Source organism: Spermophilus citellus (assembly GCF_964194105.1).
Source record: "Spermophilus citellus genome assembly, chromosome: 6".
NCBI classification, from domain to species: domain Eukaryota; kingdom Metazoa; phylum Chordata; class Mammalia; order Rodentia; family Sciuridae; genus Spermophilus; species Spermophilus citellus.
The window spans coordinates 150,750,087-150,769,846 of NC_138187.1; the positions used below are offsets into that span (position 1 = coordinate 150,750,087).

Consider the following 19,760-nt stretch of genomic DNA (forward strand, 5'->3'; position numbering starts at 1 on the left):
GCCTCAATGAAGTATTAATTTTCCTTTTTTATTATATACAATATATAAGAAATGAAATAAATAGATATGTGATCTTATGCAAATGCAGGACAGGACAAAATTGGCTATTACATTACTTTATTTCATTAAGAAAAAAAGTACTATACCTCAATTGTTCAATTGGTTTTGTTAAAGACTTACAGTACAGGGGCTTTGGGGGGGGCCTCAGTTGGTAGAGTACTTGCCTTGCATGCATAAGGCCCTAGATTCAATCTACAGCACCACACACAAGGGGGGAAAAATACGTACAGTAGATGAACAGTTTAAAGCCAATGCTTTTGTAAAGAGACAAAATATTTTCTCTTGACATAGGGTACGGCAACATGAGTTTTTTTTTCATTCCTGCTTTAAGCTAAATTAATGAAAAGAATGAGCCAAGAATCTAAAAAATTACATCACCATGCCATTATTTACAAAACACTTTTATAAAATATAAAGCTTTCAAAACATTTACTATATTGTCTTATTAAATAAGAGAAATTAATCACTTCTATCAAGCAATAAAAAGTCTGGATCACTGAGTGACAAATATGTTGAAGACCAACAGTCTGAAGCAGCACTCCTGGAGACATCATCATCTACAAGTAATTTCATGAATTCTAAGCACCATGTACTGTAATAGCTAACACTATACGCAGTACTTACTATTGTCAAACACTGTTCTAAGGGCTTTACAGAAAGTAATCATTTAACTCACGCTACGTATTATTGTCCCCACTTTATCCCTGAAGAAAACCCAAGGAGATAAGAGGTTAAGTAACATGCTGAAGATCAAAATTAGTAACCAGTAAAAATAGCATTTGAACTCAATCAGTTTGGTTCGAACACCTAGTTAGTTCCTAACCATTACATTAGAATTCCTAATACAAGAGTACACAGGAAAAAAAGATGGAGAATGTTTGATAGTAACAGTCCAGAGAACTGGGGATTTTAATACTTAACCATTTTAAGATAATTTTTTTAAAAAAAGAAAAAAGAATCCTAAAATTTGGGTTATCTTTTTAAACCAATTCCTTGATCATACATAGCACTTATATAACAATGCAAGGTAACAAATAAAGATTACATTCTCTTAAGAACATTCACTCTAAAATTCATGGTTTAAATACAAGATATTTCTAAATTGGGGGCACATAAATAGGAGATTCCTTCTATCTGAACTCCAGATCCACTTTCTCTATAAAGAGAATTCAGAAATATAAACCCATATCTTCTAAACTCAAAGCTATTGAGAAAAGGCAAATCACTCCCTTTTTTTCGGTGGTGGTAAGAATAGCAGGGATTGAACTCAGGGGCACTCAACTACTATGGCACATCCCCAGCCATATTTTGTATTTTATTTAGAGACAGGGTCTCACTAAGTTGCTAAGTGCCTGGCTAAATTGCTGAGGCTGGCTTTGAACTCTTTGATCTTCCTGCCTCAGCCTCCTGAGCTGCTGGGATTACAGGCATGCGCCACTGGGCCTGGCCCATCACTCCCTTTTACTTTAAGAGAAGAGGTTAATTTCTTTCCTTGGGGGGTGGAAGTAGTGTGAGCAACAGCCAAGGTAGATTTTCTTATTGTGTTAATTTGTTTACTTGTTTCCAGAGTTCTAAGGAGCAATTAGGGGTAACAATATTCTGTAATTATATCCATAAATCAAGAACCTAATCATAATAATTTACACTAAATAAGAGGCCAGATACTATAAAGTGAGTGTAGTACACTTACACATACACTCACAAAACCACATATGCAATATATAGTTTTCTTAGACATCAGTATGTCTCATGATGTTAATCACAGAAAACCAAATCATATTTCGGCATTGTTGAATTTTGCTGAGACTCAAGGATCCAAAGCTCCTAAAGGAACTTTTCTCAGTATGTTAGTAAAAATACTAATCAGCTTTCTCCCTATGGCACTTTATCAGGCATTTTAAAATTTCCTAATACTCCAAAGCTCTATACCATAACATTTACTGCATAATCTATATTCTTTGAAAATGTGTATCTAGTTTTACTTATTTATTTTTAAACATTTCTGGTTTAAAATGTGTGTGTATTTTTAAGTTGTAGTTGGACACAATACCTTTATTTTATTTATTTATTTATTTTTATGTGGTGCTGAGGATCTAACCCAGCGCCTGGCATGTGCTAGGCAAGTGCTCTACCGCTCAGCCACAACCCCAGCCCATGTACCTAGTTTTATTAAGAGCCAGTTGTGATCTGGAAATTTCAAGGAAGAGAAGGCAAAAGAAAATAACACAACAATGAAAAGCAAAGCTAAGTCAGTGAGTGAAGATGACTGGAACACTACTTGGTAGGAAGCCTCAGAAGATGAAGCTGGAGAACACCAAGGAAGACAAGAGATTGTGAGAAGCATTGTATGAATGTTAAGGAGTTCAAATCCTATACTGTAATGAATAAAAGACCAAAGCTTAAGTTTATGTAAGGTATATAGCATTGTTAGATTTGCTATTTAAAAAGACTTCTACAAGATTTTTGAAAGATGGATTTTAATAGCTCAAGACTGGAAATGAGAAAGTGATAATACAGGTGGATGGAAAAACTCCAGACTGAACAAATATCTGGAAGTTAAACTAATAGAAGGGAGATAAACAGAGGAAAGAGCACAAAAATCTCTCCCAGATTATTAGCTTAGACAGCTGGGTATCTAAAAAGGTAAATGTGTGTAAGCAGCCATTTGGAGATGAGATACTATGGGGAATAAATAAAACAAATTCCATAAAATAACATAAGTGATCCCTCAAAAAGGAGGTCATGTGACTGTGACCACCAAATTACTTTTGCTCTTTCGGTTACTGACTGGCTAGTCAAATGTCCACTCCCCCTCTACTGCTTCATGGGATCACTTCTGCAGACACATTGGGTTGAGTCTCCTCATGAAGACTATATTATTAACATGAACAGAAAATAAATCCAAGAAGAAGTTAAAGAATTGAGTCATAGATGTTTTTCTTTTTTTTTTTCTCTCTCTAAACATTAGTTGTCATTATGTCGTTATTTAGTATTTTAAAAACTGGATCTGATAATACAAACTATAAATTATAGAAATGCCATGCTAATGATAACAGACTCTAAATCCATCTGTTAAAAATTAATAATCTAATAATACAATTAGATCATGTATGCTTTCACCTATTATAAAATCTTTGAATTGTACAGCAATTCTACCATTTTGCTAATGAGTAAATGGAGGCACAGAGTGGTTAAATTTGCCCAAGGTCACACAACTAGGAAGTTCCAGGGTTTGGGATCCACTTGCAATCCACTCCCAGAAACACAGCTCATAAGCATTATAGAATAATGTAAATCTTTTGAAATAGCCTCAATACAGGTGTCACTGTCACAGCACTGATTTGCAGGAGCAACTATCACCTCTCGGTTAAAGGCCTCATCTATAAAATTAAGCATCTTCCCATGTTCTGTCATTATAAGATGCTATAGCAAAGAGTGACTAACTCATCATGTAAAAGACTTCTCTAATACATTATCATAAACATATTTCCTTAGGCATTAGGGAGGCTTAACTGCATCCCATGCTGATGTAAAGAAATAAGAGCTGATGTCTCTGGCACTCAAATATATTACTATACATGTAATTGAAGCACAAAATCTTCATTCTAGAGAATAATTTACAAGATAGGTCACATCTCTATGCTTATAAATATTCAGAAAACTAGTACATAACATAAAAATCTCTTAAATTTACTTCAGTAAATTTTTAAACAATTGTTCCTTGGATCACAAGATACAAATGCTCATGACAAAGTAAACATGCCAAAGTTCTCATAAAGCCACAGAGGTTAAAAAAAAATCTTTAGCATGCCCCTCCCCCATCTTGGTCAAAATAAAATCTTTCACAAAGTCTCCAAGTCTTCCATTAGTGTTCATGAAATACAAATACTTTAACATACATCTCTAAAAAATGAATAAAAACATGTAGAAATCCCTTGTAAGTTTTATCCTACCTAATATTACTTGATTTCAGATGCTCCTCTGATTTCAAGTTTTCGGTCCTCATCTGGGACTTAAATGAAACGTTTTCTCCCACAATGACTATCTGCAAGAACATCCAATTTCTCATAAGGTAGAATGGTTTAAGACATTCTAGATAGAGGAGAGGAGGAAAATATAAGTTAACTCACAAAAACAGATTCCCCTGGAATAAAATTATTTTTCTTTGAAATGATTTAATGTGAAAGGCAAAGAAAAAAATACCAAAGTTTTTTCTTTTTATATTTAGTTTCTTAGAATACACCCTTTCAAATTGTTTCAAGTATTTCTAACAGATTCCAGTTATAGACCAAAATGTTATCCTTTCCTAGTCTGTCTCACTGGCTGAAAGCTGAGTGATCTCCATAGGACAGATACAGGTTACCCAACAGGGGTCTTGTAGGACCAGGTAAGAATGCCCTGCAGAATACAGAAGCAGAGAGACTCCTTGCAGGAAAAAACAAGACACATGAAACAACTAAACCACAATTACAGGTGATACGGATAATTCTAAGATTAGTTTTTTAAATGTCAGATTTTTAACATCTTCATTCATAGAACAAAATTGGGTCATTTTTAATGTGCTAGCTGCTACATGAAGGTCTAAGTACACAATGATAAATGAAACAGATATGGTCCCTACCATAGATTTAAAACTTAATGTAGAGACAGATCAACTAGAAAGGAGGAGGCAACAAAAAGTAGTGGTTAAAACCATGGGCTGGGAAGTCACTGTCTATAATTAATGGTATGGCAGGGACTAAGTCAAGATACAGTAAAAACAGCCCAATTTCTTGAGGGTATCAATTTAACTCAAAGATTTAGGCAGTTAGATAAGTAACTATTGATTACATTTGTAATTATGTACTAGACACCAGGCCAAATGTTCTATATGCATGATCTGATAGAATGGGAGTATGATATGATATATTGTTAATATGATATACTGTATGATATGATATATTGTTAAGTTAATATATTGTTAAGTTAATATGATATATTGTTAAGAGAGCTAGGAATCAAAGCAAGTTCTGCCACTTGCTAGCTATGTAACCTAAGGTGATTACTTCTCTATGCTCTGGTTTTGTAAGATAATAAAATAATCTACCTCACTGAGATGGTTTGAGGATAAAAGAAAGTAGTAGAAATAAAGCAATTAGGACCATAAGCAAGCCCTCAAAATGTTAGTCACTATTATCACTGTTATTATCATCATTTACAGTTATTATTACCCCTTCCAACAGTTCCAAAAGGTAAATGATATTATCTTCATTCTAAATTAGGAAACTGAAGCTATGAACCCATACTATCAATTCCACAATTGACCACAAAGTTTTCATAATTTCTGACAATAAGTTACACCTTAAGCCAGGCATGGTGGCATACGCCTGTAATTCCAGCAACTTGGGAGGCTGAGGCAGGAGAACTGCACATTTGAGGCCAACCTTAGCAACTTAGCGAGACCATCTCAAAATAAAAAATTTAAAAAGCACTGGGGATGTAGCTCAGTGGTAAAGTGTCCCTGGGTCATCCCCAGTAGAACAATAATAAAACAAGTCTTAAGAGAAATTTCAAACACGTAGCAGTGGACTTTGCTGCCATATTTCCAAAACATATATTCAAACTCTTGTGACTTTAATTGTACTTTAGTGGAAAAGAATGATATAAAATACTTCATGATAAAACAGAAGTGCTATACAGCACATAAGATTCCACAGCTTTCTACTTTGCATTTTATGATCCAATGACTTTACTTTTAATCTCTTGCTATTTTGCCCCCCCCAATATCTTTTTATTTTTAAGTTGTAGATGGACACAATCTCTCCATTTTATTTATTTATTTTTATGTGGTGCTGAGGATCGAACCCAGCGCCTTGTGTAATGTGAGGCAAGCGCTCCACTGCTGAGCCACATCCCCAGTCCCTTGTCCCCCAATATCTTTATTCATGCATTTTCATTCAACCTGGTGTGTCCTTCAATTTTTTTCTTTATCTGGTTAAACCCTTCTCATATTTTAAAATTCAGCAACTCCTCTAAGAAAGCCTCGGCTTGGCCAAGTACTGACAGCACATCTTAATGCTCATTTCAACTACCGTAGTCACAGCATTATAAGAACTCATTTGTTTACATATCTACACTAAACACTTTCCTATTCCACCCTGTACATCCTATACCTAACAGTGCCCTGTATTACAGTGTGCTCTAATTTAAACTAATTTGAACTAAACAGTCTCTCAGTTAAAGGTCAAGATCGTAAAAAAAAAAAAAAAAAAATCAAGGTTTCTCAAATTTTGATAATAGTTTTCAAAAAGTCTTCAGGAAAGCAAGGTTTTTCCATCTGAAAAAGGATAACAAATTCCTGTTTAAGTTCAGAAAACCTATCATTTTATACAGAGAAATAGATGACTGTTTACTTGGCTCTCTGAAAATTCAGATTTTATTTTCATTTGTAGTTTTCATCTATACAGCATACACAGAATACTAAATATTTCTCTAGAAATACAAAATCTTAAATCTCAAATAGAATAATCCAAGTGAAATGTAAATGAAGCCATCAACTGGGAAGCTATTTCCCCTCATCTCAAATTTTACATTAGTCAAGGTATGCCAAGAACCATGATTTTCAACCCCATCAAAAAAAAAAAAAAAAAAAAAGTCCAGGGGCTGTAGATATGGCTCAAGCGGTATCTCGCTCGCCTGGCATGGGCGGGGCACTGGGTTCGATCCTCAGCACAACTTAAAATAAAGATGTTGTGTCCACCAAAAACTGAAAAAATAAATATTAAAAAATTCTCTCTCCTCTAAAAAAAAAAAAAAAAGTCCAACATCCCCCCCAATAATCCATTCTTTGACAATTTAAGAATACAAGTAACAATAAATGTTGACCAGGATGTGGAGAAAAAGGTTCACTCATACATTGCTCTTGGGACTGCAATCGATGCAACCACTCTGGAAAGCAGAATGGAGATTCCTCAGAAAACTTGGAATGTAACCACCAGTTATTCCACTCTCAGCATATACTCAAAGGACTTAAAATCAGAGATGCAGCCACACCAATGTTATAGCAGCTCAATTCACAATAGCTAAGCTATGGAACCAACCTAGGTGCCCTTTAACAGATGAATGGATAAAGAAAATGTGGGGCTGAGGTTGTAGCTCAGTGGTAGAGGGTTTGCCTAGCATGCGTGAGGCACTGGGTTCGATCCTCAGTACCACATAAAAAATAAATAAATAAAGTAAAGGTATTGTGTCCATCTATAACTTTAAAGAGAAAAAGAGAAAATGTGTTATATATACATAGTAGAATATTACTCAGCCATAAAGAAGAATGAAATTATAGTATTTACCAATAAATGGATGGAACTGGAGACTACCATGCTAACACTAAGCCAATACAATGCAAGGGAGGGGTATGGGAATAGGAAAGAAAGGAGAACTAATTAGACATCACTTTCCTCTGTTTGTATATGAATAGACGACCACTGAAACTCTACATCATGCACAACCACAAGAATGGGAAGTATAACTTCATGTGTGTACAATATGTCAATATATACTATACTGTCATGTATATCTAAAAAGAACAAAAAAACCCCAGCCTTTATAAAATATAAATAAAAAGTGTTTCCCAGAGACAAGATATATAGTTGGAATATTATTAAAGTTTAATCTCATTAGCTAATTTATGTGTTTTGATTGGAGAGTCTGATCCATTTATATTTAAATAAATTCCTGAAAATGTACCATTTCCTTTTTGTTATTATCTCCTGTGTTTCTTGTAGTTGTTTTTTTTTTTTGTTTTGTTTTTCTTTTTTGCTTTAACTTGTACTTCATTGATATATTTTTTAAAGTATTTTTAGTTATAGATGCACACAATACCTTCATTTTTACTTATTTTTTCTATGTGGTGCTGAGAATCGAACCCAGTGCCTCCCTCACATGTGCTAGGCAAGCACTCTACCAATGAGTCACAATCACAGCGCCAACTTCACTGATTTTTATAATCCCATTTCCCTTTGTTTATATCTTCTATGAATATTATTTTATCATTACTGTGGTGATTATATAAAAGCTTCCAATACTACATTTTAAACTAGTAACAAAATGACTTAATTTCCATTTAAAAATTCTTTGGTTTAAAAAAAAAAAAATCAATCCTTTACAATAACCCCTATACCTTCACAAAATGAAACACACATAACAAAATTAATATATTAAAACCTAATACAGGTAATAGAAAAGAAAAATAAAAAGAAAGCAAGTTTGAATAAAATTAGTATCACCATAAATACAAAAAGATCACCTTAAAAGATAACAATGAAGTAAACATATGCTTCCATACGTGGCTAACAGAAGTAAAGTCAACAGAATCCCAAATGAGGATATAAAGTAAAGCAAAAATGAGTAGACACTAGAATTAAAAACAACTGTAATGTAAAAACAGACTAGACCAAGAAATAGCAAGAATAAGTGAAAAATAACTGACACAGCAACAACATGACAAGATAAAGCATTAGGATGTGACGAAAGACAACAAGCATGTCAAGAGAAGTTTCCAGACAAATGGTTAAAGGAAATGTGAAATATATACACAGTGGAATTCTAGTCAACTATAAAGAATGAAATCATGTTGGAAAATGGATGGAACTTGAGAACATTATGCTAACTGAAATAAGCCAAACTAAAGAGCCACATGTTCTCTCTCATATGTGGAAGCTAGAGAGGGGGAAAAAAGGTAGGGAGTGGAAAAAGTGGGGGAAGATCTTAAGAAAATAGAAGAGAAAGCAATAGAGTATAGGATGGGGACCAAAGGGGAAGCAGGAGGGAAAGAAAAGAGGAGGTCCTGGGGAATGTATCAATGAAATCACATTGTGTACATGTGTGAACATGTACTAATTAGAACCCCCCTACTATGTATAATTATAATGCACTAATAAAATTTTTTAATAACACAAAAATAATAAAAATGAGAAAAATATCTGTAAAAAAAAGAATTTGATAAGGGACTATTATACAAAATTCACAAGAACTCTTAAAACTCAATAGTGAGAAAACAAGGGTATGAGTATATCCTTTGACAGGTGATACAGAACAAGAATAAGGTTGGAAAAAGAAATAGCAAACAGTCATTTATATAATGTAAAGAACCAAGTAAATTTAAATTATGGAAAAATAAAATTCAACTTTCTATCTTGAAGTAGGTAGATAATATGGCAGATGGCCAAGTTAATTAAACAGCTAGCAGCAACATTTAAGATACTGTTTGACTTAAAAGAATATATAAATCATTATGGTACACATTGTATAGTCTCTTCTTGTAAGTGGTTTCTGAAATTAAAAATCTAAAGATATACAAAAGTCAAATTTGATTTTCAATCAGAGAATCATTAGCCTGGGTTGGGGTTGTAACTCAGTGGTAGAGCACTTGTTTCACCCGTGTGGGTACTTGGTTCAATCCTTAGCACCACATTAAAAAAAAAAAAAAAAGGTATTGTGCCCATCTGCAACTAAAAATATTTTTAAAAGAATCATTAGTCCATATTTTCAACACACTGATTTTATGTAGATAGTTTTTTTTTCTTTTTTTGGTACCAGGGATTGAACTTAGGGGCACTCGACCACTGAGCCACACCCCCAGCACTATTTTGTATTTTATTTAGAGACAGGGTCTCACTGATTGGCTGAGCACCTCATTTTTTGCTGAGGCTGGTTTTGAACTCAAGATCTTCCCGTCTCAGCCTCCTGAGCAGCTGGGATTACAGGTGTGCACCACTGCGCCCGACCTAGATTATTTTCTTATTTAAGTAAAGAAATAGGTGCTATGTTATAAGCAAACAATTTAACAAATTAAACATGACACAGATCAGAAAGAGTCTATGTGTATTGTTTCATTAATGGCCCCCAGTGAATCACATACTTCCTGGCACCTGCACCCTCATGAACTCCCTTCACTCAATGACCCTGGGCTTGGTCACCTGGCTTACCTGCGCTAACTGGGTTTCAGCAAATATGACACAAAGACTTGATAAGCACTTGTTCATTTTGTAATACCACCCACTGCATATGTAACTGAGGATAAGAGAGTACTTGGAAAGAGAGATCTGTTTTTCCCAGCTATCACAGTCATCCCAAGTAAGGGTCCAGACATTTGAATGAACTGAATCATGAAGGTCAGGATCAATTTGACTTAGTCTGAGGGGTGAGAGATCTTCCAGCACAACCTCTGAAGATATTAAGATATAACATGAGCTAACTTAACATCTAAAATGGTTTCACCTGGCTGCTGTGTTACACTAACAGGCTTACCAACAACAGCAGTAGTAGAGACAGTAAGATGCAGTCAGACTCTGTCCAATAACATTTGTCAGCAGAGTGATTGTTAAGTGGGGGGTGGGGAGATCAAGGATGATTTTCAGTATAAGAAGCTGAAATCAAGGATTTACCATTTACTAACATGGGAAGGCAACTGAAAATTTAAGGAGAAGAGTGTTTTGGGGAAAACAATGTTTGGCACATGATGTTACATAAGCATTTGCTGTTTTTATAACAATGTTGATAAGTTTGAGATGTTCATTAAACATCCAAGTCACTGTAACTAGCAGTTTGTTAGTGTCTGTGGTTCAGAGGAAAGACTGGGAGTACAGATACCCATTTTGAATAAGTATAGAAATACAGAAGTCTGAGAAACTCCAATATTTAAAGGCTACACTGAGAAGGGAGCAGTAAACAGATACAGACAGGAGGTAAATTTGAACATGGAATCCTGAAAGTCCAACAAAAGAGGATAGAATCAATAAATGCTGCTAACGATTAAAATGAGGGCTGAAAATTGCCCACTGGATTTAGTAACATGGAAGTCAGTGAGGATCTTTTTAAGTAATTTTGTTGGGGAAGTAGAGGCTTAAGCCTATAGATTACCTCGAGAATGAGAAGAGAGGACTGAGACTAAAACTCAGTTTAGACAACTTTGTCTAGAAAAAGAAAAGACCTTCATATTTTTTGACCTTCATATTTTTTTGACCTTCATATTTCCCGGAGCCGGAGGGAAATATGAAGGTCAAAAAGATTTTTAAGATGGAATAAATAAAAATAAGGGTTTTTAAATAGGGTGAAATGGGATGAATAACAATATAGGAAAAATTCTGATGGAAAAAAAATGGGTGAAAACAGAAGTCTCCGGAAGCCATAGGGGCTTGTTCAAATATTATGCATGTTTAAAAGGAAAAAAAAATCTCAGGCAGAACAAAATTAAAAATTTAAAATACAGACAGAAAGAAAGACAATAATTATTGAGGTCTACTAAATGACAAGTGAAATAAACCATTCAGAGTTTAATTTTAATAGTAACCTGAGATCTTTCCAATTTTATAAGTAAATAAATAAAGATCAGAGATTTTAGGGAACTTGCCCATGGCCACAAAGATATTAAGTCCTAGATCTAGGATTCACATCCAGAATTCTGAAGCCTAAACATTTTCCAAACATAATGCATGACAGAGCTCAATTATCAACAGTTCACACACACTGAAAGTTAACTAGAAAATACCTATTGTTTATGATTTAATCTGAGTTTGCCTTTTTTAACAGTGTAAGACCCACTTACCTCCCCCATTTTCCTGCTAAACATGAAGAACTTCTCAAAGTGATTTTCCTGGTTTAGCTTTTAGTGTAAGTTCATTCCCAGGAGGTATCTCTCCAATTCTTCCTTCTCTCTTCCTACTCGACACAATGCAAAACAAAAATCCTAATTTTCAGAAATTTTTAAAATTAATATAATTATGGATAACATAGATTTCCTATATTTTTTCATATAAATTATATAGAGAAATAAACAGACTTAACAGCAACTGTAGAATGTTCTTGGAAGTGACTCTAAGTCATCATTACAAATAATTTGTTCTGTGGCTTAGGGCCAAAACTGTTATTCATAGAAAAAGTTTGAATACACAATTAAAAGGACAAGGGGGACACATTTTCATACTATGCAACTTTCTTCAGCAGCATCTAAAACATAGAGTAAGATCAAACAGATTCTATTACACCCTCCCATACTGCTATTCAAAAGCAAAGATATAGACTAACATCACTTGTTATTCTAACAGCTTAAAAGCCAGATTTTCAGTTTGTTTCTAATACTAAACAAGAAAAACAAATTATACCTTCTTATGTTGCCAAGTGTGCATAAGGCAAAATACAACTCTATACCATAGCAACAAAACTAAATTATCAGTTCACTTGGGCAACTGACCCCGAGAAGTTAAAGAGTTCATAATGGAATCTGGTTGATACCAATTTTTTTGTAATGGGTGAAAAAATAATAAACATTTTCCAGATTTGATGAAAATTATAAACTCAGAGATGTAAGAAACTCAATAAACTACAAGTAATTAAACAAAAAAAGAAAAACCACAAAAGCATTTCAATGAAATAGTTGAAAAACAATCATAAAAGAGGAAAATCTTAAAAGGCAACAACAACAAAAAAAGATATATACCATAAAGAGGAATAAGTTAAGAATCATGGCTGACTGCTTATCCAAAAAACAAAACAAAAATCCAACCAGAAGGTAATAAATAGAACATAGAACATCTTCAAAGTACTAGAGGAAAAAAAAAAAAAAACTCCATCTATACTTTCACATTCTGTGAAAATATTCTTCAAAACTGCAGGTGAAATAAATACATTTTCAGAAACTTAAGAGCTAAGGAAATTTGATGCCAAAAAGATCAACATCATAAGGAATAGTTTAAAAAAAGAAAAGAAACATGATACTAGATGGAAAATTATAACTGAATCAAGAAATGAGAATTGCCAGAAATAATAAACATGTCAGCAGATACACAACAACTTTTTACATCATTTTAAAAATTGTATTTAAAAATTAACTGTTTTGGGCTGGGGATGTGGCTCAAGCGGTAGCGCGCTCGCCTGGCATGCGTGCGGCCCGGGTTCCATCCTCAGCACCACATACCAACAAAGATGTTGTGTCCGCCGAGAACTAAAAAATAAATATTAAAAATTCTCTCTCTCTCTCTCTCCTCTCACTCTAAAAAAATAAAAATAAAAAAATAAAAATTAACTGTTTTAAGAAGAAAATATTATATTTTGGAACTCAAGACATATATAGAAGATGTTTAACAATAATAAACAAAAGGGGAAATGAAAGTACATATTACAACATTTTACATTAAATATAAAAGGGTATAATAGACCCCATACTATAAGTCTTAGAGCAACCAAAGAGAGGAAGAGGGAAAGAGAAAGACAGACAGACATGGCTAGTAATAAACCAATAGAAAAAACAAAACAAAAATCAGAAACAGAAAAGAGAAACCTCTCTCAGTAAATAACAGAGCAAACAGGCAGAAAACCAGTTAAGGTTTAATGAACACTATCAACCAAATAAACCTGTTATTTATGGAATATATTACCCAACAAAAGAGCACATATTCTTTGCAAGTGCACATGGAATTCACCAAGTCAGATCACATGCTGAACCACAAAACAAGACTCCAGAAATTTAAAAGAACTAAATCACATAAGTACAAATCAATACAGAAACCCACCTGGAATCAGATGTCTTAAGTTGAGGAATAAAGTTGTCTAGTTCCTGAGATATTTGGAAATGAAATAATGTGTTTCCAAATAAAAGGTCAAAGTAGTAATCATAAGAGAAATGTGAAAACATTTCAAACCAAATGAAAGTGGAAACATACATAATGTGTAGAATTCAATAAAAGCAGTAGAGATATTTATAGCTTTAAATGCTTATATTAAAATAGAAAAGTCTAAAAGCATTGATCTCAGCTTCTACCTTAAGGAGCTAACAAAAGCATATTATGCCCAAATAAAGTGAAAGGAAGGAAATAATAAGGAGCAGAAAAGAAAAAAGTAAAAGCCAAAAGTTGATTCTTTAGAAATACTTATAATTCTCCCTAAATTGATCCATCGTTAGAACACAATTCCAAAAATTAAAACAAAACAACAACAAAAAAAAAAAAAAAAAAAAAAAAAAAAAAACAGCAGGCTGTTTCAGGTAGAAACCAAGAGGCTGGTTTAAAGAATTTATTAGAAACCAATTTTCAAAAAGAATAAAGGTAACGAACTTACGCTAATTTCAAAACCTAATGAAGAGCTATGAAAAATCAAGGGAACAGGGAGCGATCTGTATAAGGGCAGAGGCAGACCAATGGAATAGGTCAGAAATAAATTCTTCTACTTATGTATGAATGTATGTTTGTATGTAGGTGTCTGTGTATAGTTAATTTTTGACCAAAGTGGCAAGGAATTTAATGGGTTAAAATAAAATTTCAATAAGTGATGCTGAAACAACTGGATAAAAATTTAAAACTAGAAAAAAACTCAACCTCAAACAATACATAAACAGCATACATACAAATTAATGCAAAATGGATCCCAGCCTTGATCTGTAACATTTCTGGAAGATGATTTAGGAGCAAATTTTTACAACCTGCTATGGTTTAAAAGTCTATGTGTCCTCCAAAATCCATGTTGAAACTTAATCTCCAAAGCAACAGCATTAAGGCATGGAGCCTTTAGAAATTATCAGGCCATGAAGACTCCATCCTCAAGGATGGGATTAAGTGGCTCATAAGGGGCTGGAGAGAACTAGAGAGCCCCTTTTTTAATCCTTCTATTGCTTCCTGCCATGTGAACACACAGCATTTGTCCCCTTTGGAGGATACAGAAACAAAGTCTCATTTTACAAGCAGACAAGGCCCTCAATAGAAACAGAACCTGCCAACACCTAGATCTTGGCCTTTACAGGCTCCAAAGCTGTGAGAAATAAATTTTTGTTGTTTATAAATTACCTAGTTTCAGGTATTGTTATAGAAACAAAAATGGACGACCCCAGAGTAAATAACTCTTAGATGATTCAATGAAATTAAAAATTAATAAACTGTGTTCATCAATATTTAATACTTCTGCCTTTTGGTCTCAGTCAATGAGATGAGAATTTTTTAGCTCCTGTATAATCTTACGGGACCACCCTTGTATATGCAGTCTGTCACTGACCAAAATGTCCTCATTGAACATTAACGTGCACAGCCACAAGTATCAAGAATAAAAATATGTTCATGAAAACATTTTTAAAAGAATGTTTCTACAAAGCTTTATTCACAATAGCAAAAAAAAAAAAAAAAAAAAAAAAAAAATCAGAAACAACCTAAAGGTTCATCAAAAAGTCTGGGGTTGTGGCTCAGAGGTGGAGTGCTCACCTCAGCACCACATAAAAATAAATTAATAAAAAATAGATAGTGTGTCCAACTACAACAACAAAAAAATATTTTTAAAAAGGTGAATAGATGAACAAACTGGTATACACATGCAATGAAATACAATTCAGCAGTCAACAGGAAGGAACTACAAATGTACACCAACAATGTGGATGAATCTCTTTATGTCAAGCAAAAGAATACATACAAAAGAGTACACACTGTATTATTCCACTATGAACCTGTGGCAAGCAAAAGAAACCAACAGTGATAAAAATCAGAGTAACGATTTGCCTGAGGTATAGAAGATGAAATAGGTCAGGACTGACTACAAAGGGGCCCGAAAGAATTTTTTGGGGATTTGGAAATGTTCTAAATCTTGATTTGGGTGATGGTTATGGGGATATGTTTGTAAAAATTCATAACCATACATTTCAGATGAAGAGTACTCTGTTATAGAAAGATAAGAATCTGACTGAAAATAGTATATCCTGGGGTTTGGGGTTTAGCTCAGTGATAGAGTGCTTGGCTAGGATATGTGCAGCCCTGGGTTTGATCCCCAAATACATGTACATAAAAATAAAATTTAAAAAAATATGCTTATGAGGTTATCATATATATTTGGGGTTTTTGTTCATGGTTCCTAGTTCATAACTCCCTCAACCTATGGGATCTGTGCTATGTCCAGGTAGACAGTGACAGAACTGAATTTGATCTGCTAACCTGCAGGTGTGCTGAGGTGGTCGGGGTTTATACCTTTTAAGGTCATGGAAGTCTTTTGCATTGACTTGTGATGTGTCAGCAGAGAAAAAGCAGGTAGTTTTGTGGTTCTTCAAAAACAATGTTTACTCTAAAAGGCATCATCTATATATATACATAAAATACAAATTTATACATTCACAAAAAGGCTGGAAGGGGTTGACAGCAGTGGTAACAATTTTAATATTACAAATTTATTTCTCAATCCTCTAGTCTTATTCAAGGCACATATACATTTGTAACAACAATGGGGTGTTAAAAGCCATTAAGAATGCAAGTTGATTTTATTATCATCTAACACCTATTCCCTGAGGATCTGGCCTTGATAACTTTAAATAGTTATTCCTTGGTATCCAGAGGGGATTGATTCCAAGATGCCCCTTAAATACCAAAATCCACATATTTTCATGCTCCTCATATAAAATGCTATAGCATTTGTACATAACCTTAACATATCCTCCTGTATATTTTAAATTATCTCTAGATTACGTATAACACCAAATACAATGTAAATGCTTTTTAAAAAGTTACTTTTACTGTACTGTTTAGGGGGTGCTACTCATCAAACCCAGGGTCTCATGTATGCTTAGCATGTGCTTTACCATTGAGCTAAGTCTATAGATTTTTTTTCCTGAATATTTTCAATTTAGGGTTGGTTGAATCCAGAGATGCAGAACCAGCAGAGGTGGAAGTCTGGCTGTACTTCCCTGCTTACAGATTTAAGTCTTACCACTAAAAGACAACTACAAAGTCCATAATTTTTAACCCAGCTCATGCTATGGTCTCATTCCAGTTGCCTATAGGGCTGTCAGCATAGACATTCCTTTAAAATTCCCTTCAATACATAAATCTTTATTCCTTATTTCCATTAAAAGTTCTACCACTTCTTCAAGGCCAACTTCAATATCATCAATGACTCTCCTGCTCCTTCACCCTTCATATTTAAACAGTTACTAAAATCCCACTGCTTATATCCCTTTAAAAATCTCTCACTAATGTTTCTCAGTGTCCTGATTTAGGTTCTTATTGTCTTCACGTGAATTTTGGCAGTTTCCACCAATAGTCTTCATGACTTCACTGCAGTTCCCAAATTTATCATACCAACTCTAAACACATCAATTTCATTTCTAGCTCAAAAGAGATAAAGTCTGAACTAAGTGGCCTGCTAAGATATTATTTGTGATTTAAATATCAAGATAATGAGGATGACAAAAAAATAAAGTTGTTTTTTAAAACATAATAAAAATCCTTTGGTGGAAACTCCTTATAGTATTACTACTGGCTGACAGAAAGAAATATGAGTACACATATAATTAAGTTGTAGCTACATTAAAAAAGAAAAAGAAAACACTGAATTTTAGTTAACCTAACATAACTAAAATATTAGCATTTGAATATGCAATCAATATTAACAACTGCTAAAAGAATTAAAATTCTTTCTTTTCACAATAAATTATCAAAATCTAATATGTATTTTACAATTACAGCACCTCTAAATTCCCCATCCTAGATTTTCATTGGAAATACTTAACATAATTCAGATTTCACAAAATTTACTATTGAAAAGGGTGATTTTTACATGTCCAAATTGTTCCATACATATAAAAGCTTTCCAATAACATAATCAAGCATAGGTCTTTGAAATGTGAATTAATTAAAAATTTAAAAGTCAGTGCTCAATAGACACAGGTGGCTAGTAACCTCTATACTTGATCAGAACAGGTATAAACCACTCATGAGGATCTCTTATTTTAACAATATGAAAAAGGAAAGATTACAAAGATATCTGTTGCCTAAAACCATACTGACTGGCCTGGGATTGTGGCTCAGTGGTAGAGCACTTGCCTAGTACATGATATGTGAGGCACTGAGTTTGATCCTCAGCACCACATAAAAAATAACTAAAGTTATTATGTCCATCTACAACTAAAAAAATTAAAATTAAATTAAATTTTAAAAACCACACTGACTATAAAGTGGGGTAAGGGTGGGAAGGTTCTCCAGGGCAACCACCTTGCATACTAATTGCTACAGTTTGAATGTATCTCCTAAATTTCATGTGTTAGAAACTCCCAATGCAACAGTTTGGGAAGTGGGGGCCTAATAAAAGATGATTAGATAAGTCATGAGGGTTCAGCTCTCATAAAGAGATTAATGTTCTTGTCACGAGAGTAGGATAGTTATCATGAGACTGGGTTTGTTATAAAGTTGCCTTACTTGCTGTCTCCTGTCCTTCTGCCTTCTGCCACAGAATGACAGCAAGAAGCCCTTAGATGTGGGACCCCTGGACTTCCCAGCCTCACTCACGGTAAGTAACAAATTTCTTTACAAAGTATTCAATCTATGTATTTTATTAGCAACACAAAGGGGAAAGACACTGATAGAAAAGTTGTATATTACAATCTACCTCTTATTCCATCAATACTTAAGGGCCCATTATATCTAAGACACTAATCTAGGCCCAGAGATATAAAGCAGTGAAGAAAGTACAGAAGACTCCTGCTTTCAGGGAACTTATGTTGTTGACCAGGGGTTGTAGGAGATAATTAGTAAGCAAATCAACATATAAAATAATCTAATGGGGATTATAGCCTGAACTTGACAAGAGATAAGGCTGCTGAAGACTCCCTAGGAAAGTATCAGATCTACCTTTGGAGGGTGGGCCTCAACCCAAGCTGCAGGACCTTGGAGTTAGATGTATGAGTTAGATGTATAACAGCTACAGTAAGCAGTCTCAGGGAAACTGTATTTTACCTTCTCAAGGTTATTTCACTTGACCTCCCTTGCCCAGCCCAAGCAGAAAAATTCGATATGAACTTGAGAATGAAGCCAAGCCAAGCTTTTTCACTATCTTATCATTTAACATAACACTTGGCACTCTAGGCACTTCATATTATATAAGTAGAATTAAATAATTCAATTCCTGTTTACTTTGTTGTTTGACCTTTGGCCTGAGTTTCAGTTTCCTATATGAAAAGTGAAGGCTTGTTTTTCAAGGTTTGTCAGTGAGAACATTTAACACATGAAGATACTGTTAATGCTGAAGTACTTATGAAAAAGAAAAAAAAATACTGTAATCATATCAGCGATGAATGCAGTTGAGGTGCTGCACAGTATCTTCACAGGTGTGATTTGAGACTTTGTTCCTGGTTGTATAGCTGTCATGGGAGATAGAATGATCCCCAAAAAAGTCCACAGCCTAATTCCCAGAAACTCTGAATATGTAAATCCGGAAAAGAACTGTCCAGATGTGATTAAATCAAGGATTTTGCAAAAGGAAGACTATTCTGTATTATCTGAGTGTGCCCTATACAATTACAAGGATTCTAAAAAGTAAAAGAGGGAGGCAAGAAATTAAAAAAGATGTAATAAGGGAAATAGAAGGTAGAATGATAGGATTACTGGCTTTGAAGATGGAGGGGGGCCATGAGCCAAGGCAGCCTCAAAAGCTGGAAAGGGCAAGTACCCATTTCAAACTGTGTCCTCCAGACCTGTGAGATAACATGTTTGTGTTATTTTAACTCATAATGTAGTGGTAATTTGTTATAGTATTAATAGTAAACTCCTACAGATGCTGAACCAACGTCTCCAACTCCTGGATGCTTAAATAAACCAAAATGTTTCTGTTCCTCACAATTTAAGAATATAAACTCCCCTTATCCTTCCATCTTTACACCTATACTGTACTAGCACTTCTTAAAAGCCTGGGGTTGTGACTCAGTGGTA

At 34.1% G+C, this 19,760-nt stretch overlaps 1 protein-coding gene across 9 annotated transcripts in view; it reads right to left on the bottom strand.

Annotated features, from left to right (window-relative positions):
• The window catches only part of SMG7 (SMG7 nonsense mediated mRNA decay factor), an 81,662-nt gene that overhangs the window by 40,719 nt on the left and 21,183 nt on the right, over nt 1–19,760 (bottom strand). For 4 of the 9 annotated variants that reach the window (XM_081299695.1, XM_081299701.1, XM_081299698.1 and 1 more), the window contains one exon: nt 4,014–4,152. The exons of 3 other annotated variants lie outside the window; for them this stretch is intronic. In XM_081299695.1, the coding sequence (XP_081155821.1) occupies nt 4,014–4,129 (116 nt within the window). In that variant the 5' untranslated portion in view covers nt 4,130–4,152. Of the gene's footprint in view, nt 1–4,013; nt 4,153–11,641; nt 11,755–19,760 lie in introns of all 9 variants that reach the window. 2 more of the 9 variants (XM_081299697.1, XM_081299699.1) reach the window with 2 other exon arrangements.